Genomic DNA, 27469 nt, shown 5'->3' with positions numbered 1-27469 from the left:
GCTTTAAGTGCAGGAAGGGATTAGAAAAACATGAATTGAAAAAAAAGTTCTAACTTTAATAAATGTTTTTATGTTAAGGCTACATTTGCCAAAGTGTATTAGATCTTATTCTTTTATATAAATCTACATTAAAGTCATGCCACCAGGAAACTAAACTTCTAAATACATAAACCAGCACCGAATAAAACACACATTTTTTTGTTTCTTTTGCAAACACTCCATTTCCTTGTTCCTTATGTGACTGAAAGCACTGGAAAAGGATTTCCAGCTGTGCCTTGTCAGCCTCGGGACCAGAGGCATTGTGCTGCTCCTCATTTGCCCGAGCGAGGTTCCAGCGCTCCCAGCACCAGCACAGGCTCTGCACACAGAACTCAGCCCTGGCTCCCCAGGGGAAGAAGCTATTCCAGGCTTCACTAAGGAATCAGCTCACATGTTTCAACAATCCCTACAGTTTCTCTGTTTGTTTTAAAGATATCACTGAGATTTTGTTTCATTTGCAACGGGAGACTAAATGACAGCAAGCAGAATCTGCTGTTAGGTTAGATTACAAGGTAAAATGTTTTACATTTTAAATTACTGCTTAAAGCATGGTGTTGAATGGCTTAAACTTCATGTTAACTTTGCAAATATGTAATATTTGAAATGAAATGATGTGGGCTATTTTTAGCAATACTGAACAGAAATGCCTTTCTAGATAAAGTGTGCAATACCCGTTGAGCTGCTTTTTGTTTCTGTCTGAATGTTTGCCACGTACATCCAACTGAAACTAACACCAAGTGCAACTGGTCTGGCTGCTGTGGATAAATGTAATTAATTTCTGTGCAATGCATTTAAAAAAGAGTGAGTGAAAAATCTTGGTAAAGCACTTTAACCCCTGTGTGTCAGGAGAAATCACACTGACTTAGAAATGTGTTTGAATTTTGACTGAATGGATAATTATTTAATAAATTCTGATACTCTGGCATTTCTAAAGGGTCTCTGCTTCAAAAATTAACTATTTCTGTTAACATAATAGGAAACTGACAGGTACTGAAGATAAAGGTACAAATTGCTGAACACATTACAAAGTAAAAGTAAATCCTTTCACATACTGTTCCTGATCTAAATATTTGTGGGTAAAATGAAAAAAAGGCACAGCAATGCAGCCATGTTGAGACTATCTGGCAACACAAACAGTTAATGATTTCATTACACTGGCTATCTATAATTTTATTTTACCATGCAATGATTTATAATAAAATTCATAAATTGAATAGTCCGATTTTTCCCCAAATTAAAAGCTGGCTGGCCCTATACAAAATACAGCCTCCTGAGAGATAATCTGAGGCTCCCAGACATGGGCAGGAAAGGCCCAAAGCACCCAAGGCCTTTCACAATTTGGGCCTTAAAATGTGAGGCAGTACTTATTAACTAAGCAAGGAAAGGAACTCAGCAGCCCAGTGTTTTGCATGCAAAGAACATAATTTGGTTGAAAGTAGCAATATTAAGCTTTCAGTGCTGAAGAGTTCAATTGGTGTAAAAAATTAGCATATATACTCACATATATGAACAGGATTAGTTTATAAAGACTTTTTTTGGGGGGTGTGGTGTGTTTTCTGTTGTTTTGTTTCTGATTTTTAAAAATTTGTATTTATAAAGTACTTTATGAAACCAAGTTTCACTTTATAATAATTTGCTTTTCTATACAATTTTACTCTTTAAGTTCCTAGCGGAAACATCTCTTAATGTACATTAACATCTGTACAGTTAATGTAATAGAATTCGCTCTGTATTATTCCTGGCTTTTAAAAAGAAATGGAGAATGGAAAAGTATTTCAGTCATGCCATTATGTGCTTCTGGTCACAGGAAGAAATGGTTAAATGTTAACCATTTAACATGTTAAAAAAGCCCAAGTGCAATGTAGCAGCATTGTAACTGCACAGCTCTGGTGTTATTATAGAGTATCCCAGAAAAATGGAACCATAATTAAGATGTCAGAAACTTGACAGAATGAACACACATGGCCAAGCCTTTCCTTTGTACATCCACTTTGCCCTGAGGGCTCTCAGTGTGTCTCAGGCCAGCCTGTGGAACAGAAGTTTCCTGTGTAATTTTACAGCCACTCATTACCACGCAAGGCAGACACCAAAGGCTTTGGCTCATTCCTCCCGAGGCACTCAGAAATGAGCACTCTCTCAACAAGATCAGGCATTTTCAGTGCAGAGGGCAAGCTTCTGCATCTATCTGAGATGTTAACTAGCAGTAATTGCTGTAAATAAAAAGCCATAGAGTCCATATAGCATTTTGGAATAAGTGATTTCTGAGGGGCAGAAAGCAGCAAAGTAAAGTTTGGATTCATTTCAAAACCTGCCATTCCAGGAGATGCTGTGAGGATTTGTGTGAGACACTTGCATCTCAATTTCCCTTCATATAGAAATAAAAATATTAACTTCAAACCCTGCAAATTGATACCTAAACTTACAAAAACATTTTAAGTTTAAAATAGTTGAACACAGAAACAACAATATTACAAAGAAGTAAAATGCATACTCTTAAACTGGTTTACTGCCAACTTCTCATTTTAAAACATGAGAATAAAAAAACTATATGAGAATTATGATGTGGAAAGCATGGAAAACATGCAATCAATCACATGCCTTATATTAAAGAACAGTTAGACAACTTGTACCAAAAATGTGACCTGTTCTATAAATCAGAAAATACCAAGATGAACAAGCTTCTAAACAAAACCTAATTCAGGCAAAGCCACAGTTCAAGTTCCTGAAATAATACTGTCCAATATTTACACAATATAATTATAATAAGATTAACTCCAAAGTGAAAGATGACATGCAAAGCCAGACTGATGAACATTAAGAAAAAGCATTTTTTAATCCCCTCAGAACTTCCTCAGAGAAAAAAACCATGGCCATGCTCTAAGCCTTGTCTTGGCCACAAAGCTCAAGAGCTCCAAGTCCTTCACTAATTCCCACTCTCCCAAGAACACAAATGTCTCCTCTGTCTGTGCTGTCTCAGTTGAAACAGGCCACAGGACAGCAGCGTTTCCTTTTTGCAAGAGTTATGCAACACAGCTCTGACAGATCATTAATGTCTCTGGATGTACTGGCTCTTATTTCCACACTGGTACAGCAATCCACTGCTGGATTTCCTTCCTTGTTGTGCTCCTGAATCCTGACTGCTCTGTTTTGGAATGCCACCTATTGGTGACAGTAAATGTAATTTTTTTGTCACGATCATAAGAAGGCTTCATTATTTTGAATTTTTTAATAAGTAAATGCAGAACACAACCTATTCTAGAGCCTATACTTCATAAAAACTTGCACTGGAAAAGCAGTTGTGGGATGTCACAAATAGCACAAACTTCCTGAAGGTCTCCTCTGCAGAACCAAGCAGATCCTGTTAGAGAAGAGGTTGGCCAGAGATGGATGGAACAACAACATCTCTTCATTTACAGTGAAAAAACACCTTGCACAGAAATGCCAACTCAAAAGGATTTGGGGCAGCACATCACAAATGAATTGGCATTTTTCTATTACTTTTCCATTCCCACACTCAGAAGTTACAACATTCTGGAAGAAATACAAAAAAGGAAGACACACTTTACAGAACTCTCAAGAAGTCCCTTGCTGGGAGCAGCAACAATTACTGAACAGCCAATGCCTCTGGCACTGCAAATCTAAACCACCTGTGCAAGTTCAACCCCAAACACGAGCCGGCACCTGTTTGATGGTGACTGCTGATAATCACTACAATCAAATTGGTCACTGGAGCTCTCGGAGGGCAACTTCTTTCCAAGGGGAACCTTGGTTATGTTGGCCTACCATTTCTTAGTTCACCTGCCTTGAAAAGTGCTGTGTGTGACTGACATGGTCCTAAAAGCTCTGCAGGTCCCTGATTTCCCTCTTTTTTTCCCATTCCAGGGCACTCTGTGGGACCCGTAGACGATGCAGGCACCATCCCTGCTCTGTTATTTCCTGCTCCTCTGGCTGTGCAGGGACCTGTGCCCAGCTGAAGGTGGCCCTGGCAGGAGGCAGAGGAGGAGGATGCCCCCCAGGGCAGGGCACAGGAGCCCCAGGGCAGCCGGGCTGCAGCCCCCGGGGCCCAGGATCCCGCTCATCACCATCGATGACAGCGTCATGGGCGTCTTCGACTCCCTCGTGGGGCTGGGCCAACACGAGAGCACCTACAGTGTCTTACCAGGTGAGAACACAGCCCCTCTGCTCCTGGGGTCTGACTCCTCATTTCAGACAGATCAACTCATTAAAGCTTTACTTTAGCTCTAATGTGGTGCTGTTCGCAGGGGTCCCAGAATGAGGGAAGAGATGAGAATCTTGACTCCATGTTTCAGAAGGCTGATTTATTATTTTATGGTATATATTATATTAAAAAAAAGATATATTAGAACTATACTAAAAGAATAGAAGAAAAGGATTTCATCAGAAGGCTTGAAAGGAATAGAAAGGATGATAACAAAAGCTCGTGACTCTCAGAGAGTCCAAGCCAGCTGACTGTGATTGGCCATTAATTAAAAAACAACCACATGAGACCAATCAAAGATGCACCTGTTGCATTCCACAGCAGCAGATAATTATTGTTTACATTTCATTTCTGAGGCCTGTCAGCTTCTCAGGAGAAAAATCCTGGCAAAGAGAGAGATCTTTCAGAAAATATCATGGTGACACTCTACTTCCACACATTCCTGCTGCCTTCTGCAGTGATTTTGTGGTTGGCATTATGAAGCTTTTTATCAAACCCTGCTTTGCCAGGTAACAGCAATATTTCCTGCAAGTTTTCTGCATTATTTTTTGATCTTAATGAACAAGAAATTTCTTGGGGTATTCTCATAATTTCCAATGTGTTCCAAACTTGTTCCAAGTTTGAAGACCATTTTGAAGAATTTATTGCTCAATATATCTCCTAAGTCAATTAACATTTCACTGAGGCTCCAACAGCAGTAACAAGAGTGTTAATTAAAATAGATTCAAGTTTTTATTTTTACTTCATGGATTGCATTTTTGAAAAGCAAATTGCACATGCAAACCTTCAGGAATATTTCTTGATTTTGTAAATAACTTAATGGTAGTGGCTGCAATATGGAAGTTACACTATAAACGAAACCCTTATGATGGAAAACTGAGTTAAAAGAGAAAAAAATCCTCCTCATTCAACACAAGACTACTCTTATGCTCCATCTATATTGACAACTCAGATTTATTTAACAGAAGTTCAGTAGTATGATTTATATAAAACTTGCCTTTTTGGTGATCCAGAGATTTTCACCTCTGTATTTCTGTATCCATAAATTATATAATATCTGTATCCATAAATATCTGTATTTATGGATACAGATATTTCCATTCCTCCATCAAGAGATCACACACTAAGTAAAATATTTATATGCAGTTTAATGAATTTTATGGAAAAAAGAAATCAAAACAGAACGCCCTGATTCCCATATACTAGATATAATAATAATAATCCATTTTTATAAGCAAGAAATTAAGCCTTTCAGTGTGTCATACAACAGACATGACCACTGGGTTAAGAGGTCTCAAATGGCCAAACATAAATCAGCCACATTTTCTCCACAATTACTGTTTGTTGTGAGTCTTTACTTCAGAAAGGTTGAACCATTTCAAATCAAGTATTTGAAAGTAAGGGGTTGGAATAGGAAAACTGGCAAAATTCTGGACTATGGCATTTTCAGTGTGTATTACAACATTATACATATTACTGATGTCAAACATCTAATTTAAAAATATTTTTAAAATTAAGCAGAGGAAAATACCATGTAAGTAGCATACACTTCATGTGAGATATTCCAGGGTTTCTGTCAGGACCATCAGTCATGCTGAAATAATGCACAGCTCTTCCCCCTCCCTGCCCCGCTTGTTTCTTTCTATCTGGACTTGCATCCAAAAGCTGAGCTAAAACCACTGAACTCATTTTATTTGGAACTCCATGCTGAATTTACACCATATTTCCAAATGTTAAAAGTCCTATGCTCATCTGCCAAAGACTGGAACCACAAGGTATTTTTTAGTCTAGCTTTTAAAGTTCAAAATTTTTTCAAGTTAATGTCAGATTTGGAAAAAACAGAGCCTATTAAATAATAGAACACTATTATTAATCATGCTTCAGAATAGAACAAAATGCAATCCAAACATTAATTTCCATTCTCTTAGCTACTTGTTTTGCTCTTAGTAGACTACAAAAAACCAAACCCACCCAAATTTACAGATATGTGCAGGATGAAAATTAGCAGCTAAATAGAAGTTTAACAGTAACCAGACATGTAATTCCTCCAGATTAGAATCATGTGAACATTCAAATTAAATCAAACAGTTGGCCACAACAGGAGGTAATTTGCAGTTGTCCATTAGGTAGAGCAGAGTAGGATGTTCACTGCTGCACCATCTCTGATCCCTCTCACCCCCCACTCCTCCCCTCTCACAACCACCAAGCTGAAGTGACTCAGTGGGCAGGAAATGTGAGGAGCATCTCAGCACAGCCTTTCTGTGTCTCACAGGGGTTCTGGGAATCCCAACAGTGCCAGACAGCAGCTCTGCAATGCACCCAAAGGGGAAAACCTTTGAGCACACACTGCTGCTGCCTTTTATGCAACTCTAACGTACATAGGAAAACAAAGGATCATTTGTTAAAGAAGCCTGATGAGGCCAAACCTGGTAACTTGGAACTTTATGCTTATTCAGACAAGATTTGCTCTGACTTCTGATACACTCTGGTAGATAAAACAAAAGAAAGAATTTTAGGAAGCACAGAAGAATTTCCTTCTCAGGCCAGATTATGCTCTTCTGGAACAGTTATTGTTTTATTGTTCAACACGAGAAAGTGCAGGATTCTTTTTGTGTTTCTTTTGGAGGTTATTTAAAAGAAGTATTGTGGTGTACTGGCAAGCACATAAACCCCAAAGTCAGGATCCAGCAAACAGCTGGATTGCAGATACCTGGGTGGGATGACAAGGGACTTAAAGCCAACTAACACTTGGCCTGGGCTAATTCCTCTCCTCCTCCAGTTGACATGGTTGGAGTTGCTTAGAGCACAACTTTATGCAGCTGAAATGAGGCAGAGATGTCCCAGATCTTTGAAAAAACAAGATGCAACTACTCAAAACTTTAATTTCTTGCTTTTTCCATCGTAAGAGAAATTTAAATCAAAGCATTTTTTAAAATATATAGAGGATCAACCAAACTGGACGATTCTAATAATTAATTTTTGTTGTAGAAAATAGATTGATATCCAGTGGTCTTTGAGTAGAAGGACAAAGGAAGAACCTTTGTTATGAAGTAGGACTACCTTGAAAGAATTTGCAAAATGCCTCATTTTGAGACAAACATTAATCCCAGAGACATTTCAAATGAAATATTTACAATAGTCTTACAAGGTTATTTAGAGGCTATCCTGAATACTCTTATTAAAACTAAACACTCAGGCATGGAGCAGGGCAGAGTGTGGGAAAACAAACCCTGCAAAGAACCCTCCAAAGACAATTTGAGCACCACAAGTGAAAGTCTCTTGGCATGCAAATTCAGGTGAGAGAAGATTTTTCCACTGTATTAATTTCCATCTGAAGGAGAAAGTCAAACTGAATAGGAGAAGAGGAAATTTCTTCTTCATATGCAGGGTACAAAGTTAACTTGGAAATGGGTTTTCATCTCAAAACAACACTTCAGCAATGCATTCTCAGGTCGATTAGATAGAGGAAAAGGAAGGTGTGAGGGAGTTCAGCTTCTCAACAAGATTTAGAGGTACACATAAAAATAGGAATATTTGCATAGGATGAAGAATCTCAGCCTTGTTTTTCCTTCTCTCAAAAGACCAAAAATAAAAAAGCAACATGCTAAAGTGCAATATTTACCCTGGGGTCTCAGTGAGAACTGCCCAGGGAAGATTCTGCTGAGGTGAACTCCCCCATTAGAAGGAAAGGGAGACTGGGATTAGTTTCCTTCCCAAGTCTCTGTGCTCTCCAGATCACTTCACTGAATATCTGACTAGAGCTTACAAAATTACATTTCTTTCTGAAAATTTCAATTGGTGCCCTGGAGAAATCTCAATCTTTTGTAGATACATGTCCAGAAATTTGGGAGACAGAGTATTTCATAGCACAAGTTGTTCTAGATTACTGCTTTTCTAGAAAGAGTTGTTTTTTGGTTTTTTGTTTTTCAGATAAAGCAAGTTACAGGGAAGTGGAGATTTTTTCCATCTTATCAGTCATCCCAGAATGGACTTTACTTCCACCAAGCCTATGAACTTGTCACTATAAACTGAATATTGTTACCCTCCCAGTTCTGCAGGGCCTTAATAAAATTTTCTCATTTAATGTGCAAGATATTAGAAAAGATCTGTAGCGCACAGGAGAGGAATAGGAGGAGGTCTGGAAAAAATATTCAAGCTTTCCCTAAGTGGAGATTACTAATAAGCTGAAGAAAATATAGCTATGAAAAGTAAGGAATAATGATAAGATCCTTTGGATAGGGTGTATTTTACATATTTTCAAAATGAGAACAAAATAGTAGTGCTTCTTTCCAGAGCTGTAAATGAGCACTGTTGGTTCACTTGAAGCTGTTTAACTCCCATGTCCCATTTTGTGTTCCCAGGGAAGAAGGGGCAGTGCACAGCTAACGGGATGATCATGTTCGACAAAGCCGTGTGGTCTCCCCAGCCCTGCGTCACCTGCCTGTGCTCCCAGGGCCAGGTGATCTGTGACACAGCCATGTGCCACCCTCTGACGTGTCCCCAGACCATCATTCCAGCAGGAGAGTGCTGCCCAGTGTGTTCTGAGACCGGTATGGGACACCACAGATTTTTAAAACCTTCCATAAACATTGCATTTAATGATTCCCAAGAGTTACAAGGCACACATTATCCTGAATTCCATGGTAAAATCAGCTCTTCAGAGTTTCTACTCAAGTTGATCTTGGTTTCTCTGAGTGCTCTGTTAGATAATTTTGATGCAGCATTTAAAGAAAAGATGATGCCAAGTATGCAGTAGTAAAGATAATTGTATTTCTTTTTTTACTTCCCCCCTACCTTTACAGAACTTTGTAAATGGACGAAGAAATAAGATCTATTTATATTTTCTATCCCACTTCCATTTACAAAGGATCAATCAATAACTGCTGGCCATTATTGATGTATTAGACATACAGAGTGGTAAATCTTTGTTAGGAGTGCAAAAACAGGCAGCAATTTGATGTAAATCAAGAGAAGACAGTCAGTTCACAAGAGAAGCCCCAGAGCTACAGTCTTGGTATTTCACAATAATTTAAGTAAAACTGGTACCTTTAAAAAGAAAAGGAGTGGAGGAGATAAACATGAGATGTGATTTCCTTCCTTTCCTTCCCACACTCCCATTATTTTATATCTGCAAAGTACTGAACTCAATCTCCTACTGTAAGAAATATTTATCCTCATGTGTATTTGCATGTGACACTCTGAGATGAGACATCATAGGAATTCATTGTAGAGCTGTAAGAGTCATGTTGACTGAGACATTTGAACTCCTTTTATTGGAATTGTCCTATTATGGAAGCAAAAACTGCACTTTGGTAATGGAGTTAATGCATTTCCCTGGTGAGATCCCCACCTGCAGCCAACTCTTCCTCTAACAATCCCTTTTGGAGGAAAACAAGTCTTGACCTTTGTGAATTTTTTCCAAATTAGCTCCTACTTCCAGACACATTATTTTTCCTCTTTAGACACCTCCATCAACACAAAACCCATAATTAATAGTAAGTCAAAAGGAAGATAATGAAAGCTGTATTAATTTTTCCACCTTTTTGTCTGGAGTTCTCAGGAATTGCAGCTGTGTACAAACCCATCTGTATGGTTGCCTCCATAATTTCTCAGTCAAATTCTCTTTTCTTAAGGAGCAATTTAAGACCACATTTTTATTCTTTGAATTGTATTCTAAGAGGAATAATCTATAGTCATAATTTTCTACAGTATGTGGAAAACAGTGCTAATATTTTAGTTTTATCAGACTCTTTTGTGTTGTTGTGTTGTTTTTTCCCCCATCAGCCTCCTCGCTGGACTCCAGTATAATTTCACTGGATGACATCAGTGAGATGTCTGGTGACTCCCCAGAGCCCAAGGACCTTGATACCCCCAATGTTCTGCCATCAGCACCAACTCCCATGGAGAAGGATGAGCTGCTTCCAACAGCAGTGATAGAGGTCAGGGACAAGGAGGGTCACAAGAAAGGGGAGAAGAAAAGAAAAAGGAAAGGCAAAAAGAATCGCCGGAGGCACAAAGGGCGGCACAGAGGGAGGCTGCCTGTCCCCAGAACGGGAGCTGCAGGAGATGAGCAGGATGACAGTGATGAAGATGATGGTGCTTTCAGAATTCCATCTCATTTCCCAATTCCTGTTCCACCCATAGAAGCTCCTCCTTTGCCATCTGGATGTTCCACCTCGGACACCACAGTAAGCTGCATTAATGCCAAACTTACACAAATACCTCCCATCTCAGATCCAGACCTAACGAGTTTAGACCTTACAGGTAATTAATGGATCTAATTTGCATGACTTCTCTAACAACATCCACCCTCAAATGCAGTCAACAGCACTGTTAATGCTTTGTCATTCCTTAATATAGACAAGGTTTAGAACTCATTTTACAGCTATGCCTTTAAAACAAGAAATGAAAAACATTAGATTTGCATGCCAGCGTTTAAATTCTGAGATGAATACATCTACACAAAATTACTGTCCACATGCTATTTTTGTGATATATTTTCTAGATGGAATATTACACACCTCAGGTGCAGACTGTATTTCATTACTGAAACTTTTTTCTTGCCTTCTGTCCCAGGAAATAGCATCACTACTATCTCAGATGAAGCATTCAATGGGGTACCTAATTTGGAATGGATTGATCTGAGTAAAAATAACATTACCTCTCCTGGCATAGGTCCCAAAGCATTCAAAGTAAGAAAGCTTGACTCCTCTTCTACCTTCTCAGTAATTGCTGCTTAAAATAATGTTTTTTGCTTTTCAGTTTATGGATCTAAACCACTTTGCACCTTGTATAAGTAAGCATTGTATAATTCAATAGCTACTTTGAGAAATCTCTCACCATAATCAAGAATTAAAATTAAGATATGATAATTTTCCATACCAATATTTTAAGCTGCCTTAAGCATAATAACCCTCAGTTACTGAAAGCTGCTGTCCTTCTGCCTGAGTAAATTTGCTGACCGACAGAAAATGATCAGTTTGCTCACAGATCAAGAGGATAAGCATGTAATTTCTAAATGCATGTCCTTTGAAGTCCTAAAAATACTGCCCAGTGTAGTGAGGCTATTCTCCCACAATTCACAGAGAGCAGCAGGAATGCAAACAATGATCCTGGGGAACTGCAGCAGGGCTGTGGGGAAGCTCTTTGAGTTACACGTGACATTAACTGGCACTTTTGTTAGTATTTAACAGAATGTAATCTATTAATTAGACTGACAGGAAAAAAATAATAGTCTTCAATTCAAAACACTGGATACTACTGCACTGCTGCTGAAAAACCTTACAGAGTGTGTGTTTAAGAAAATCTGAACTCAATATTTATCTGCATATATTGCACCTTGATAATATAAATGCTTTTCATCCCTGTGATAAGATCCTGAAAAAGCTGAAACGTTTGTATTTGGATGGAAATATGCTGGTACTTATTCCCTCTGAATTGCCATCAACTTTGGAAGAAATAAAAATAAATGACAACCAACTTCATGCCATTGATGAAGACGGCTTAAAAGGTATTTTAAGAAGTGAATATCAATCATATGAAAAGTCAAAAATAAATTTGAAAAGCTGAATGTTGAACCTGGTTTGACATAGAAAAATAATTGCTAGCTTTAAAGTGCCAAGTCTTTAAAAGGCAGCAAAAGCTGAAAGACTTGCATGACAAAGTATTTTAAAATTATATTTTCCCTTGTGCAACTGCTCCTCTCCCAAAGCAGTTCATATTTAAGGTCACTGAGTGGAGGTGAATTTGAAGCATGTTGAAGACACCAACTACCCCCACCTTTAACCTGATGGCTTTATGTGTGGTGGAACCATTTTAGTTATTCTTAAATTGCATGGAAGTGAACAGAATTTGATGTCCATGAAAATAAAGGAGAATATAATTGGAGTCAACCATGATCATTTGAAGCCAGTTTAAACACAGGCTGATAGAAAAAAGAGAAAGAAAAAAGAAAGGGTACCATCCATGTCAGAATTTGATGGACTTTTTTGCTTCCTTTCCTCTCCTGCCAAAAGGGTCCCATCAGCTGCTGCCCTTTCCATTTGGACTGGGAGGAGAAAATGTAAATAAAGCTGTGGTCAATCTCTAAAGCTCTACAAACCTATGAACAAGTCCATGATTATGAGATAATAAAATCAGTTCATTCTTATTTTTCATTGCTGTGAACTGATCTGGGTAATGTTTAAGACTGTTAAATTATGAACATGTATTTTAACAAGATATAAGATGGCAGTAATTAACTGAAATGAAACTTTTTCTCCTTAGGTTTAAAAAACTTGGTCACTCTGGAATTAGAAGGAAATAAACTTAGTGAAGCAAATGTCAGTCCTTTGGCCTTTTACCCTTTGAAAAGTCTTTCTTATTTGCGACTGGGAAGAAATAAATTTAGAATTATACCACAAGGTCTTCCTGCCACTCTCGAGGTAAAAAAACCCCTAAAACAACCAAAATAAATACTAACAACAACAACCCCCCAAACAGATGCAATTCCTTCTGTTTGCCCTTTCAGAGCAATATGTATTCTCACAATGAGAAAATAAAACAACTGCTTTGAAAAATTGTGTTTCTGAAGGTCCCACTCCAGCTACAAACTGACTGGTTCAGATTCAGAATTAACATAGGCCAGGGAAAACAGGGGACAGGTAATTGCTGCACTTGGAATTTGCAATGGGAAAACTCAGCCCATTCTGATCTCACAAATTTTCTTCCCAAATGCACTTACAGGAGTTATATCTTGAACATAATCAAATTGAAGAAGTGTCAGAAATTTGCTTTAACCATACCAGAAACATCAACATCATTGGGCTAAAGCATAACAAATTAGAAGAGCACAGGATAGCACCTTTGGCCTGGATAAACCAAGAGTAAGTATCAGACATTAAGAATACATTTATTTATTTTTTTCTCTGTTTTCAGTGAGTCAAATAATCAAATAAATATTTGCACTTCATTACTTTTAACTTAGAGTTGTAATTATGCTTTGATTTGTTTTCCTTTGCTAATTTTTCTACATTTCCTTTGTTTAATTGTAGAATCTAGAAGATAGTCAGCTGTCAAATAGAAAGATCTTGTACCTCAAATCTGTACCATATTAACATAAAAGTCAATATTTTTTTCTGACCACCCATTCAAAGATGAACATTAATTATAAATAATACTATATACAATTATATGGTAATTGAGTATTGATACATAATTATCTCACAGGTAATTTAAAAATAATTTAATACTATCCTAGCCTTATTTCCCATTGGATTAAAAATTATAAAAGTCATTAAGATGAAGGGAATATGGTGCAGCTGCATTGTCTAAGAGCAGAATATAAACAGAGTGAGCAATGAGAATGTAAGCAGTAAAAGATGATAGTGCTTTTGATTTTCCTGCTAAATAATTTGCCAAGCTGAGCAGGGTCCCAGGCCATCATTGGCAGCTCCAGCCCTATCCCCTGATTCCTGAACTTGTGAATTCCTCAAGCTGCAAACAACCACACTGTTACCACTGACAGCATCTCTCGTGCCTGGAAGTGAAGCACAGGGGACTGATTCATTCCCACAATTCCATTCCAAATGGGCTTCAGCACAAAGCTTAAAACTCCCTGTTAATGGGATAATGACTGGAATCCCAAGGTTATTCCAGTTCTTCAGTATAACTCATTGCAGCAATCCCAGATTAGTCCCTTGGGATTCCCCTGTTCTGCCTCCCCCAGCCTCCCCATCCTCATTACTGGAGATCTTTTCCCATCAACAAAATCCTTGTGCTTGATCACTAATTCTTGACTTAATTATTTCTATTCCCAGAGTAATTATGCATGACCATGTTCCATAAACACATATTTCTGCCCCATTAGCAGGACCAAACTTCCCTTGAAAATGTCATTCCCTGGCAATGCCATGAAGCAGAGCCTTGCATAGAGCACAGCACTGCCAGGCCAGGAGCTCAGAGGGGTTTCAGCCTTTTTCTTTTCTTTTCTCCTTTAATGCAGGAACTTGGAGTCAATTGACCTCTCTTACAATAAGTTGTATCATGTTCCCTCCTACCTGCCCAAATCTTTACTCCATCTGGTGCTTATAGGAAATCAGATTGAAAGAATTCCAGGCTATGTGTTTGGCCACATGAGGCCCGGGCTGGAGTATCTCTACCTGTCCTTTAACAAACTCACTGATGATGGCATTGACCCAGTGTCATTTTTTGGAGCTTACCATTCCCTGAGGGAGCTCTTTTTGGATCACAATGAATTGAAGGCTGTACCCTTTGGGATTGATGAAATGAGAAAACTACGTTTTCTAAGACTCAACAATAATAAAATAAGGTAATTTCCAAGCTCTTTTTCTACATTAATGACATTAAAATAAATAAGATATACTTTGCTTTAGGAATTTGTTATTTTTAAGTAAATATTTGTTTAAAAAATTTGAAGGAGGAGCTGAATTCTGAGTTTTCTTTTGCAATATTTCTTAATATGACAGAAGTGAGATTTCCCCCTTCCTCACAGTTACTGAAAATGCTCATCACCAGCAATCACCAGCTTTTCTGCTCCTAGAGCAGAGCCCAAAGTGATAATAAAATAATGGGAGGAGTCAGCAGCTGGAGTCACCTGGTGAGCAGGTTCCACCAGCCCCAGCTCTGGAGCCACATGTTCAATCCAGGCTCTGTGCTGTTTTGTAAAGCAAAGGAATGACAAAGAGAGAATTCCCATGTGACAACGTTTTCATTCAGCAACACGTGGCAATATTTTCTCAGGAAAACTCAGAATAGGATACAAATGAGAAAACAATGCAGAGAGAATATTCAAAAGAATGGCTTTTGAAAGTCCTCAGTATATATGTAATTGAGAAAATTTAATGTATGGATGAAGTTAACATTTTCAAATATCTAAATAGAGAGCAACTCTAAAATAAAAGATGAAGTTAAGAGTTCTCTGCAATGATTAGAACATGATTAGAACATGGTTCCTCCCCTGTGTCACAGGAGGGTGCCCCCAGAACGCATCTGCAGGACTCGGAGCCACCACGAGGACGAGCATGACCACAGTGAGGAGGAGCATGAAGATTCCCACCTGGAACATGTTCACCTCGAAAACAACTACATCAACACAAGGCAGCTCTCCCCACATTCATTTTCATGCATAAGATCCTATTGCAGTATTGTTCTTAAACCACAGAAGACCAAATAAACCCCCCAATTCTGCATTGCAACCCCCATCTCTAGAAATGCAGTTTTATTTATTCTCTCTACTCACTGGTCTGCTTATTTCTGATTTAAACCCTTCCTACCATAAATATGATATTGTAGTAAGGTACTGAAGTAAGGTAGCAGTGTGTTTCTTCATATTGTTTCATTATAAAACCATTAAATGTAAAAATTGAAGCTTATGAAATCTATTTTATGAAATCTATTTTATTTCTATTAACACCATTCTGCTTAAACACAACAGGTCAAACTGTGCCCCCAGGCACACCCTCTGTAAGATCAGATTTTAGGATTTAAGAATATAACTAAACCCCCAGCTTGGTCCTATCTTATTTAAGTGAATTTAAAACATTTTAAGTGGTACCATCAACTGTAAAAAATTGTGCATAAACGATAAAAATCTTTGAGCTATGAACAGTCTAGCAATGCAGGAATCAAATTTCTTAAAACACACACAGGACTGGATTTTCTACCAAACATTTAGCAGTGTTAAGCTCTCTTTCAAGTGAAATTTTAAGAAAAAAAGTTAATTTATTTGTTTTAGATAAACCTAAAAACTTCCTGTATTCAAACACAGATTCTGATGACCTAGAGGAATGAGCAATTCATTTCTATCTGGCTGCTTTTTTTTAAGCAAGGCATATTTTAATATTTTAAAATTATTTTTAAAGTCACAGCAATAGGTTCCATTCATTTGTACCATAGTTAGTTTATTAGATTTTTATACTCTACAGGATATGTAGTCTTATAATAAATTTAAGCAAAACACCACACATTGCTGCAAGTATTTTCTTACAAGTAGACTTCTCTTATCAAACATTCAGCCTCCTAAGTCCCAAAAGAAATTTGGGATTTTCCACTGGATTTTCATGGGATAACACCACTAAAATACAGATTAATCGAGATATATTTATATTTTTTCTCCAAGGTGTGCTTTTTCACTATTAAGATACCATAAAAGTGAATTTTATGCAAGTGATGTGACTAAGATTGTTCCTGTAGGGGTTTAGTACAATGAGTGTCAAGCTTGCCTGACATCACTCTGTGGAAGTTGTTCCTATGAGAAGCCCTCAGCACTGGGACATGACCTAAAGTGAAGTTACAGCACCAAAGTAAAGCCCCAGTAGGGAGACAGAGAATGAAGGAAAAATGTTCTCAAAATGGATCACAACAGTGGCAGAGGCAGGAGACCAAGCAGGAGAAAGAAGCCAAGGGATGAAGGACACAACAAATGGGTGGATGCTCGCTTCAGAAATACACAGCAATTAAACTTGCACAACAATTCCCTATGTCAGATGGAAGCAGCTCAAATCCACTCTTCAAAATTGCCAATTATATTGGAAGTGGAATGGGCTTTACTATAAAACTCTCATCACTTCTAAACAGTGAACTTAAAAGAATTTTATAAACCAAGTAAATGGGATTGTCACCATTTTACAGCTTGTGACTCTTAGGACACAGTGACCTGAGAATTCTTGGTCAAGAAAAACATGGGAACAAGTTTGAAATCTTTGGCCACCAGTACGATAAAAATATGCAAAGACAGCTCAACATAAAACCATTGTAGTTAGTTAATTATCTAAAATATATTTGAGCAAATAATTAATTTCTGGAGGCTTACATTGGTAATGAATATAATTTGAGAAGGCCATTGGATTTGAGAGTGGAATAATAGTTTTGCTAAGTGTTATCAGACTCAGAAGTCTTATGAAATAGTGTATATATATATATGTAAATACTGGGAGAGGGTTCATGGCAAGTCCCTGATGAGAATTGCTTTGAGGGAGATCCAGCTAAGCCAATCCAGTAACATTTCTGCTAGGCAATGGGATCTGGGAGATGCACAGCAGCATTCTCATTTCTCCTGTTCACACACAGATGACTTCTATTCACAGATAAATTCAGGAGTGAACCAGCTGCAACTTTCTAAGACTGCAGAGATGTCCCATCAGAATTTTAAAACCATTTCAGAGAGGAAACTGCTTATAGTACAGCAAAACCCTGAATATGACATTTTCAGTAATCCAGCCAGAGACAAATGCAAGGTAAACAGTTCTGAATACAAGGTGTGAATGCTGAAACTACAAGAGGGAAAGATATTTTACAGTCAGTAAGAGACCAGAATAGGAGAGGTTAGGATTCAATAGCCATAGCAATTCCAGAAGCCACAATGCTTTGTGGCATAAGAGGACTTTTGGGGGTTTAGAATCTCTGTTAGATTTCTAAGTTCTGACTTGCACTGTTGGCTCGAGTATCCCATATCAGAATTTAGACAAGACTTGCTAAATCTCATTATAAATTGAAATGGATCAGAAGACATCCTGTGGTTATCACCAAATTAATACAAAAGGTATACAAGATGTTGTTTTTACTGAGTAAATGATGATGGAACTTGGAGGATCTGCCTGACCAGGCACAGGCACTTCTGGTATGATAAAAACTGTGGAGGTCTCCAAAAAATAATGTTGTTGCCATGGAAGCTTGGGTAGCTTTCTGAATTTGAAGGAACAATTAGAGGCAATGTTTTCTCTAAGCAAGGTAAACGAGCTTTCTTAGGAAAAAAACTCAACAAAAAACACACAAAAGCCTCAGAAAAATAAAGGCATCAAATACCTCCCAAAATGAGATTTTTAATTATTAATGCCCATGTGTTGAGGCTATTAGAATCTCTGAGACCCCAAAAATGTTGAGTTCACTCTATCTACCCTTCTTCACTTTTCATTTCAATTTAATAGAGATCCCTCCACAACAAACTACAAATCACTCAGCTTTGCCCCAAAAGGGAGTTGCTGTGTGACCACTTGCTTTCTCTTTGCCTGTGACAAAGTGAATTTCACTCAGTTAATTCACTCTTACAGTAACACTACAGAGAGTGGTTGATGTAATTTCTGAATTTCGATCCTGAAATGTCCATCATGCTTGCACTTACTGCAAAACCCCTTAGAACACTACAAGAAAATAACTATCAGAACTAGGAAACAGAATGTTAACATTTTTCTACCAAAAATTTGTGCTTTTACTAAAAGAAATCGATGAACTTTAAAGCTCTTTCAAGTCACAGCTTTATAAACAGTTACATGACAGCAAGAAAATAAACAGTTTATCATCTGTGTCCAGTGGTAATACCAGCCTTAACTGGTGGAAACTCTCCTGAGAAAACATTTTCTCATTTAAGTACTATGTTTACAATCCAATGTATACAATTTTCAGACAAGTCTACAGACAGGAAAAATAGTAAAATTACAAGTAAATACTACCAAAATAATTTTACACAATACCCCTGATAACTTTCAGCATGAAGCAGCTTGCAGAGAACAAGTCTGCTGACTGTGGGTTTGCAGACCAATGCAATTTCTGGTGTTGTGGAAGGTTCCTCAGGAAGCTTCAAAATCTCTCCTCAGTTGGAAGCTAACCCCAGGGAGTGAGGGGTCACACCCAAACAACCAATGTCAAAACAACAAAGAACTTGAGGTACCAACATCTGGTACAACTTCCACACCACCTCTCCTCACTGAAGTCATGGATCAGGTTTTGGAAGCCCAAACCTCAGGTCAGGTCAGTGCTCTAAGGGGTCAGAAGCATACCATGGCCACCTTGTAGAACATCCCAACCACAGAGGTGAAGCCAACCCTTTGGAAATAGTGAATGTTTTTAAAGAGATTTCCTTTAAAGCTGGTTTTGGCTGCAGGAAGCATTTAAAGGCTTAATGAACTGTGTAACCAACTCTCATCTGGACAAATCCTGCATAACAGTCTCACTGTCTTCTTGTAAAGTGAAAAAGGTACAAACATCCATGCAAAAAGATTTATAATAATATGTTGGACTTGCTCAGCAGACACACATTTCTATTTCCTAATGAACAAAAGAGATCCCTGCTTTTATTGCATCTTTAGTAACATGACCCCTCTCTTACAGTTAGTTACCATTGAATCCCAAACTCTATTTCAAGGCTTTAATTTTACTTCTCTTGGCACACTGAAGACCATTTTAAATGGGGAAAAAACAGCAGACGTGAAATAAGAGCTCTGATTTAAAGATGTCAACAACTGCTGTTCAGTCTCAAGGTCCCAAAGTATTGTGGAAAAATGTTGGAACACTTTTTCCGTCTAAAAGTAGCGAAGACGTCACTTAAAAACCTCTAAAATGTATTAAACAGATCTCCTTTTCCACATTAAGAAACAATCATATGATCAAAATGAATCTAGCTTTTTATTTTCCCAATAAATTAACATCCTACTCCTAAGTCTTATACCAATTCAGGTACCAAGAAGCTATGTTCAAATGCCTGCAAGTATAATTTGAACAATTTTGTTACAGCTGCTATAATGAAATTCAATGGAAATATAGTGTTTAATGTTCCCAATAACCAGGTTATGAAGTCTCATTACAGATGCAATGTTCCTTGCTAACAGACAACCTGTTCTACATTAAAGTTCCATCAGGAGAGACCCATAAAGGCACAGCACTGTTCTTTTATTTTCAATTTAAGAAGTGAAGAGAGAACATCAAGCAGAACTCTTCATAAAAATCTTCCATTCTACATGATGCAAGAGTTACTGGGTCACTAAATTACCTTTAAGAACACATTCTGCACCATTGTGTGTCTCTGAAAGAACTTACAGGGTTGAGTAGAACATTTTGACCACACCAGAAACCAATTAACAATAAATTATCATCCCATTTATGATACTGAAATACTCCAGTTAGTAAAGCAAAAGTAAACCAACAGATTCATTGCCTCTATGGTGTCAACTTTTTCACACAGTAAATGTACTTCTCTCAACTGGATAATGTTTGATCAGTCTTAAAAGGATCCCAGAATATTCTGAGTTTGAAGGGATCCATGGGGATCATTGGTCCAACCCCTGGTCCTGCACAGACACCCCAACAATCCCACCCTGTGCCTGGGAGTGTTGTCCAGACATTCCTGGAGCTCTGGCAGCCTTGGGGCAGTGCCCTTTCCCTGGGGAGCCTGGGCAGTGCCCAGCACCCAGCACCCACCTTCCTGACACCAACCTGAACCTCCCCTGACACAGCTCCAGCCACTCCCTTGGCAACGGCAGAAAAAAGCCAAACTGCCTCAGGGTGAATCTCTAAATGAAACATCTGTCCCAAAACCACAGCTTTACTTTGCCTCAAGGAAAATGGAAGCAAAGGAAGCCCAGAAACAGCAATGCCTTTCTCTCCCACTGTCCAAGCTGGGGACTGGCCTGGCTGGGCTCTGACCTGGGCCAGGACAGTTCTGCTTATGCATTTCCCATAGAGCCCAGCCTCATCCTTCCTCATCCTGCCTAACTGCAGCTGCACAGAACCCTCCACATTTCCATAAGTATTCCCTGACTTTATTAGCCTGTGAACAGTTCATAAAGTTTCCCAACACACAATCTGGTCATTGCTCTGGAGTTCCTTGGAGCAGCACACGACTGACTGCCTCTGCTCTGCAGTCACGTCTGGTAAAAATTCCCACAGCACAGTGTTGCAGGGTAGTACAGGATTAATAATGGGAATAATAATAACAATAACAACATTATTATTATTACAGGATACAAAGGGGAATCTCATTTGAACAGAGAGATAGATGGGCTGGAGGCTGAGGACAACTTCACCTCTTACCACGGCCCATTAGCTGAACATTGTTGAATGAGCCCACCCAGCTCACACAAACCATCCCATTTCAGCCCCTCACTAAAACCAGCAGCTGAGTTTGAGCTGTATTTCCTACAGGTCTGTCCTTCATTGATGCCTCTATGTGGGAATCCAGATGGCTACCCCCAAATCAACTGTCCTGATGACTAAAATCAGCAATTTTCACTTATTTTTATTTGGGAGTTCTATGGGTAATAAGGTTTATCTGGGGCAGCAACTTCAAAGCTCTGTATTCAGAAACTGCAATTTTTTTCAGCTTGGGAAATGTTGTGCATTACAATTAATTTGAAGACCATATTAATGTCAAGAAAAAGGAACAATGTCTCTTCCCCAGACTGCAGCTTCCTTCATAAACATTTATTTTTTTCTGTACAAAGCATAAATTATGCAGAGCTATTCTGGCTATTAGGAGCAAGGCAGTTGGGGGAGATGCCTGATTATTCATGATAAGGTCCAACAACCTTAGGCTGGACTCAAAAAATCACCTGGTGCTTGGGAGGTACAGAGGCTGTGCTATTCACTCTCCCATAAAGGCAGTGATGTCCCTGCCCAGGGCTCCATGTCCATTCCTGTGGCTTTGCAGCCACCCCGGACACAAACATTCCCTGTAGTCTCTACAAGTGAACAAAATACTCAAGAGTTGAGAGAATCCCCCCAACAATATCCTTCCAGTCTGCTTGAGCCATCCTGGCTCCATTCAATAAATAGTCTTTTTTCCCTAAGGATTTAAGGATTAAAGTAAATTAAAGCATTCAGAGTTGGATTATTTAAAAGGTTCATCTTAAAAACCATTTACCTTGTAATTTCTTCTCTAAGAGTCTGTTATGTAAGGAACTTCCTACAGCCACTGAGCAAACAATTACTGTAGTTTGGTAGAATTTCCATTTGTTTGGTGTTTAATTCTTTGTGCAGGGTGTAGATTTCCACACAGTTATTGAATGCAAACTTCTGATTAATTACTTCTGTTTTAGGCTGTTATTTATATTAATGCAACTTTGATAAAGTGAATTATTCAGACCAGTTCATAACACACTGTTTCCTACAATGTACTTTGAAGCAGTTCTGTTAAAATTCGGTGAAAATAACTTTCATTCCAAGTGTGCAGTATTATGAATATTTACACAGAAATCTGTATGTTTTCCATGCAATATTACTGAAACAAATCTATGTTTCTCTGTGAGAATTTTTCATATGATAGTAATGCATAAAAGCTGACTTATTTTTTCCACAAGACAGATATTTTTCTCAAAGGAGTAATACTGAACACAGCTGTGGAAATATTAGATCTTCAACAACACTATCAACAAAGACAAGAATCTTCTAAGTGAGTTATGTAATGGTATTTTTAAAGGATTAAAATTAGGAAAAAGGATTAAAACATCTTTATTTTTTTCACAGCAATTTCTCCAAACCCCTGAAAGTTGGCTATGGATACTTCTCATCCTCTGGTCTCACAAATTCTGTTCCTTAAAAACTGACAGGGAACAGCCCTTGAGAACGTTTTGTGGTTCTCAACCCCTTTTCACTGACAGTTCTATGTAAACATCGATGGCTTCCCTCTAATGCAGGATGGCTCTGGACTTACTCAGGTTGTTCACTACAAGTCTTCCAGGGAAAGCTCTCCCTTTTCCAGCTCACTTTGGCTCTCATTACAAAGAACTCAGGAAGCAAGACTTTTCCTCTTTCAATTAGACCAATTACTTTTTGGGTCTATATGAAACATTAAAATCCACTTCACTTTCTTGCACATTTCAGCTGAACTATAAATGTTTCATGAAGTATTTCCTTCTGTCTTGAACCTGCCACACACTGATTTCTTTAGTGTTGGTCTAGTTTTAGCATTGGAAACATCAAATAATTACTCTCTTTCTTGACAATATATGGGTTCAAATTAATCTGCATTGCCTGTATTCTGTATTTATTTTGAAGGCTATTTTGAGAGCCTCTGGTAAAACCTTAAATGACAGAAACAGTGATTAATTCCCATTTTAGCTGAATTTAATTCTTTCTAACCTGAACAAAGAAATCCTCTTGTTTTATGTGAGGAGATGTACACCTTGTGCATGAATTGTAAAAAATAGAAATTCTAACAACCATGAAGCAAATGTATAGTCACAGTAAGAATTAAATGCTGAGAAATGCCCATGGCAGGGGGTTGGAACTAGATAATCTTTAAGATGCTTTCAAGCCAAATCATTCTATGATTCTATGAAATTGCCTGGAAAACAAAATAAAAGTTATTCACTAGTAAGTTACTCTCTAAAGTCCAGCCTCCTTTGTTCTGCTGTGGTAAAACCAAATGGAAATCATCCTTTGTAGAACACGAGTGTTCAAGAAGAAAATAATACTGTCTACTTTACAAATTGCCCTACAAAAAGATCTCTTTTTCCATACCACAAGCTAATATGCAATTATGACATATGTTTTCTTTCAATTTACATAAATATTTCCACTGAGTGGTAAAAGGAGCTTCTGTCATCCAGTGGATTTCTGTCTCTGACAAAAAGCAGTGCAAACCCACCCAGGGAACCAAGCTTCTTAACTAACACACTCCTGTATTTGCAAACAAATACCTTTGGAAATAGTGTATTGGGACATCTGTCTGACAGCCCTTCTCTACTAGTTTCTACATGGTCTATTGGCTTAATTTAGGAGTCTTTATCTTCCTATTTTTTCATTTAAAAAAATATAGTGATAGGACTTATTTGTTATTTTCTCCTACAACTGGAAGAGGAAAAAATGAATACTAAAAATCAACAAAATACTTTATGGTATAGAAATGATTAAAGCAAATTTAATTGCCTTTTAAAAAATGCCCACTGAAACATAATATAGATTACATGTTACCTACAATTTAAAAGTAACATAATTATGAGAAAGTAATACTAAAACTGCAGCCAGCAGCAGTCGTTAGCTAAAAGTAAATCAGACTTTTTCAGAAGGCTCCCAATTTCTTGGGAGTATTTAGAACTAGACTCAACCCTGCATGACAGATTTACTGCTTTTGTGTTGATGAGAAACAAATGAAGCCCTCCCAGAAAATTCCCACGGATAAAAGCACACATCTGAACACAGGCTGAGTTAATTAAAGTGACAGGGAAATCACGTCGTGAATCAGAATGTACCTTCCTTATCGTTAGCAATGATACTAATGATCAGTAATGAAAGAAATGCTTTCATTTCTACTGTTCCAAAGTGAAAAATTGTGGGCTTCAAAACTTGCAAGCAAATTGAGTTTGGAGACCTTCCTAGAGACCTTGTTACTCTTTTCATCTACAAAACAGATGTGCTCAAAGTAGGTGCAAACATTTACAGACCCGGGTTCTTCATTAGACAAAGAAGTGCAAATTGTAGTTAATTACTGTCTCAGGAACGTGATATTCACTGCTTCCACTTCTAACAGTCAATCACAAACTGAGTCAAAGTCATCTTCTTTTGGGCCTTTGGATTTTTAATTAATATAAATTACTTTTGTTGATAAGTAAAGTTCAGAAAAACTAACTCCAATATTATCTTTTCACTCTAACATGCTTTAAATATTTTTTTCTGGACTAGATGGCCACATTTCTTTTTTCTTAAAACTAACAACTCACTGGAACTTGATGACAGTCCCCATTTCAAGCATTGCTTTTATGTTCTAACAATAGGAATCAACCCAAAGACTGTCTAAGAACATGAAATCATTTACATTCCATATCATCCATCCTCTTTGCTAAAACCTAAGGGAAAAAGGGGGAAATTCAGCATTTGCAGGTGATCAAGATCTGGGGGCTTTTTTAAGGCATTGTTGAACTTCGGCAGAGTAAATGCTCGATACCCTCTGAGGAAATGTTGTTCTCAGTCCAGCTTGTACTCCAGAACAGAAAATTTTCCTTTAGAACTTATTGTTGGAGTGATTCAGTAGTTTGGCACTGGTTGCAGAGTTTTTGATTTTAACTACTGTTTGATTTTCTGTGAAAGAATGTCTGCTGTTTTCAATGTCTCTAAGGCAGATAAATACCCATATTCCATAAAAATGCCATGTCACACTATCCACACCTGTGAGCAGCATCACAAGCACGACTGACAATTGACATGTACTGACACCCAAACTAATTTCAAGACCTTCAGTGATCAGATAAAGCAGTTTCCTGATCCAGTTTGGTGCACAAACCTTTCCACAGGACCAAGAAGAAGGGCATCAAGGTGGAAATAAGCCAGGTGGGAGCTTCTGAAATTGGCATTCCCACACTGAGGAATTCACATTAATCTGTAGCCTGAGACAGAACAAAGTTAAGTGATGCTCCAGAGGCAACAGAAACTGTCTGCAAGGGTGAAAAACTCTTCAGGTGATGTTTTGCCTTTCCAGTCATTCCAGGTCAGCACATCCTTGCATCCATAAAAGCCATGAGGAGCCTGACAATCCCATGGATGTACAGACATGTACATGTGACTTTATGGCTCTTTTTGTACACAAGCTCTCAAAATTGCAAGTTATGACCCGCCCTGCAATATTGCTGTGTTGCTAACAAACAAACATCAGGGACTGAGGACTTTTACTGCAAAGGAAACTGTATTTTGATGTAGTTTTTAAGTCAGCTGCCAACAACATGCTAAAAACTATTAACAAGCAAAAGTTGTTTGTCATGCGTGATGATTAAAAAAAGATTTTTCATATATTTATATATAGATACTGAAGAATCAAACTGAACTACAAGAAGCTGAAGGGCAGATTTTGTATACTCAGCTGGGTAAATGGTGTAGTCCAGCCTGAGAGGAGCCAGAATTTAGCTAAAACCAAAATATGTGACCACACCGCACATGGAGCGGTTGTGAGCACGAAATGAATATGTCATGTTATTAAAATGTGATGGGCAGGCTCCAAGGCAGCTTTGTGCAGTTGATGTTAGATTCATCACATTATGTAAACCACATTTATAAACAGTGCTAGAAAATGAAAAAGTACTTAGTTTGCTTTAGAATAACAAATGTATACAGGACTGGCTTAAAACGAGATTGCAATGGAAGCATTAACCACATATGGCAGCACATGTTTGCTCTCTCAGACATATCAAGTAATACAAAATACAGTCATTTTCAAAAAGAAATGAAAGGTAGCAGTTTGTATCACTGATGAGATAATTTCAAATAGAAAACACCATCCAAATTCTTTTTCATCTGCATATTTCACTATCGTGAGACAGCATTCTGAACCACATATGTGTTGGATATACTTCTATTATTTGCTCAAAAATCAATCCCCATTACTCATAAACGTTACATAAGTATTTTAAGGCAAGACAGAATTCTAATTTTCAACCAATTGTCTCATTGGTGGAAACAAAAATCGCTGAAAAGTTCTGAGCAAATAGTCTGACCTTATATAATCTGTTATTTAAACACATAATCTTTCTTTGGAAAACATACCAACATTTGCTTGCAAAGAAAATCCCCCAGACTACTATTTTAAGTATCTCTCTTCATTAAGCCCCCAACAACATGCATTAAAAACCTGAGACATTGAAAATGTGCTGCAAATGTTTAAATGAACAGGCTCATAAAGTGGATTGAGAACCACTGGTTAAGTTTTAAGTACTGTTGTCAAGAGTAACATCTGAAGTTGAGAACGGAGTAGTCAAGAGACCTGAGAAGGTGATTTTTGGGCATTTTATCCTAGATTGCAATTATATCCACACCAAAATACCTGATCCATGTCTTGAGATGTTAAACAGTTGCATTACAAGAACAGCATGTGAGCTATAATAATTTCTGCCCTACTAATACTATATACTGGACAAAATTGATGGATAATCCACTTTAAGGTAAGATTGTTATTTTTTTTCCAGATACTACCACTTTGTGTGTCACCTTCATTATGTAATTGGCTAGGACAAACTTATACACAGAGGAATGTGTTCCTACCACAAGAAGCAACTAAAAAGAGAAAATAATAATAAAACCCCTGAGTATTCATCCAAAATTGAGATGTTACTAAACCTCAAAAATAGTTTGCTGCAAAACCAGGGTGAGCTGAAACTGCTGATTCAGTACTTTGCTACTGAATGAAGTGAAAAAAGAAACCAGTACATTTATATCACAACCCTCAGGCCCTGCTCTCTTCTATTGAACAGCCAAGAAAATGTTGGAGGGTTTTTAAAAACAGCAATTTAATACTAATTTCCTCAAGTAAACTTATCCAAACCAAACTATTGAAAACACAGGGGAGTGTTTGCTTAGGAAGCTTTGGTTTCTACAAGCAGGCAAGAGAATGCAGATATATGCAATTTGAGATTTCAAAAAAGCTTAAGATCATCCTTCAGATTTTTCTGTGGGAACGTGATTGCTTTTGAAATTGTAATTTTATTCCTTGGGAAAAGTGATAGGGAGACACTTTAT

At 37.8% G+C, this 27469-nt stretch overlaps 2 protein-coding genes across 6 annotated transcripts in view; one reads left to right on the top strand and one right to left on the bottom strand.

The window, feature by feature from the left end:
• Positions 1-27469, bottom strand: part of CENPP (centromere protein P) — a 121311-nt gene that overhangs the window by 24035 nt on the left and 69807 nt on the right. The window lies entirely within an intron of this gene.
• On the top strand, positions 288-15630 carry ECM2 (extracellular matrix protein 2). Its single transcript, XM_030956901.1, has 10 exons — positions 288-551; positions 3922-4201; positions 8620-8808; positions 10043-10522; positions 10835-10950; positions 11633-11768; positions 12524-12681; positions 12983-13122; positions 14241-14567; positions 15227-15630. Exons 2-10 carry the CDS (start codon positions 3946-3948, stop codon positions 15429-15431), a joined length of 2007 nt encoding a protein of 668 aa, XP_030812761.1. The 5' UTR covers positions 288-551; positions 3922-3945; the 3' UTR covers positions 15432-15630.

Source organism: Camarhynchus parvulus, chromosome 12 (assembly GCF_901933205.1).
Source record: "Camarhynchus parvulus chromosome 12, STF_HiC, whole genome shotgun sequence".
Taxonomy (NCBI): Eukaryota; Metazoa; Chordata; class Aves; order Passeriformes; family Thraupidae; genus Camarhynchus; species Camarhynchus parvulus.
The sequence above is the reverse complement of the archived record's forward strand: the minus strand, read 5'-3'. Positions and strand labels throughout refer to the sequence as shown.

Bases quoted from the DNA above. Each gene is read 5' to 3' on its own strand.
- ECM2 (XM_030956901.1), top strand. From the start codon at position 3,946: ATGCAGGCACCATCCCTGCTCTGTTATTTCCTGCTCCTCTGGCTGTGC. The intron at 8,809-10,042 runs GTATGGGACACC...TTCCCCCATCAG, and splicing joins CCCAGTGTGTTCTGAGACCG to CCTCCTCGCTGGACTCCAGT. The intron at 10,951-11,632 runs GTAAGAAAGCTT...CCCTGTGATAAG, and splicing joins TAGGTCCCAAAGCATTCAAA to ATCCTGAAAAAGCTGAAACG.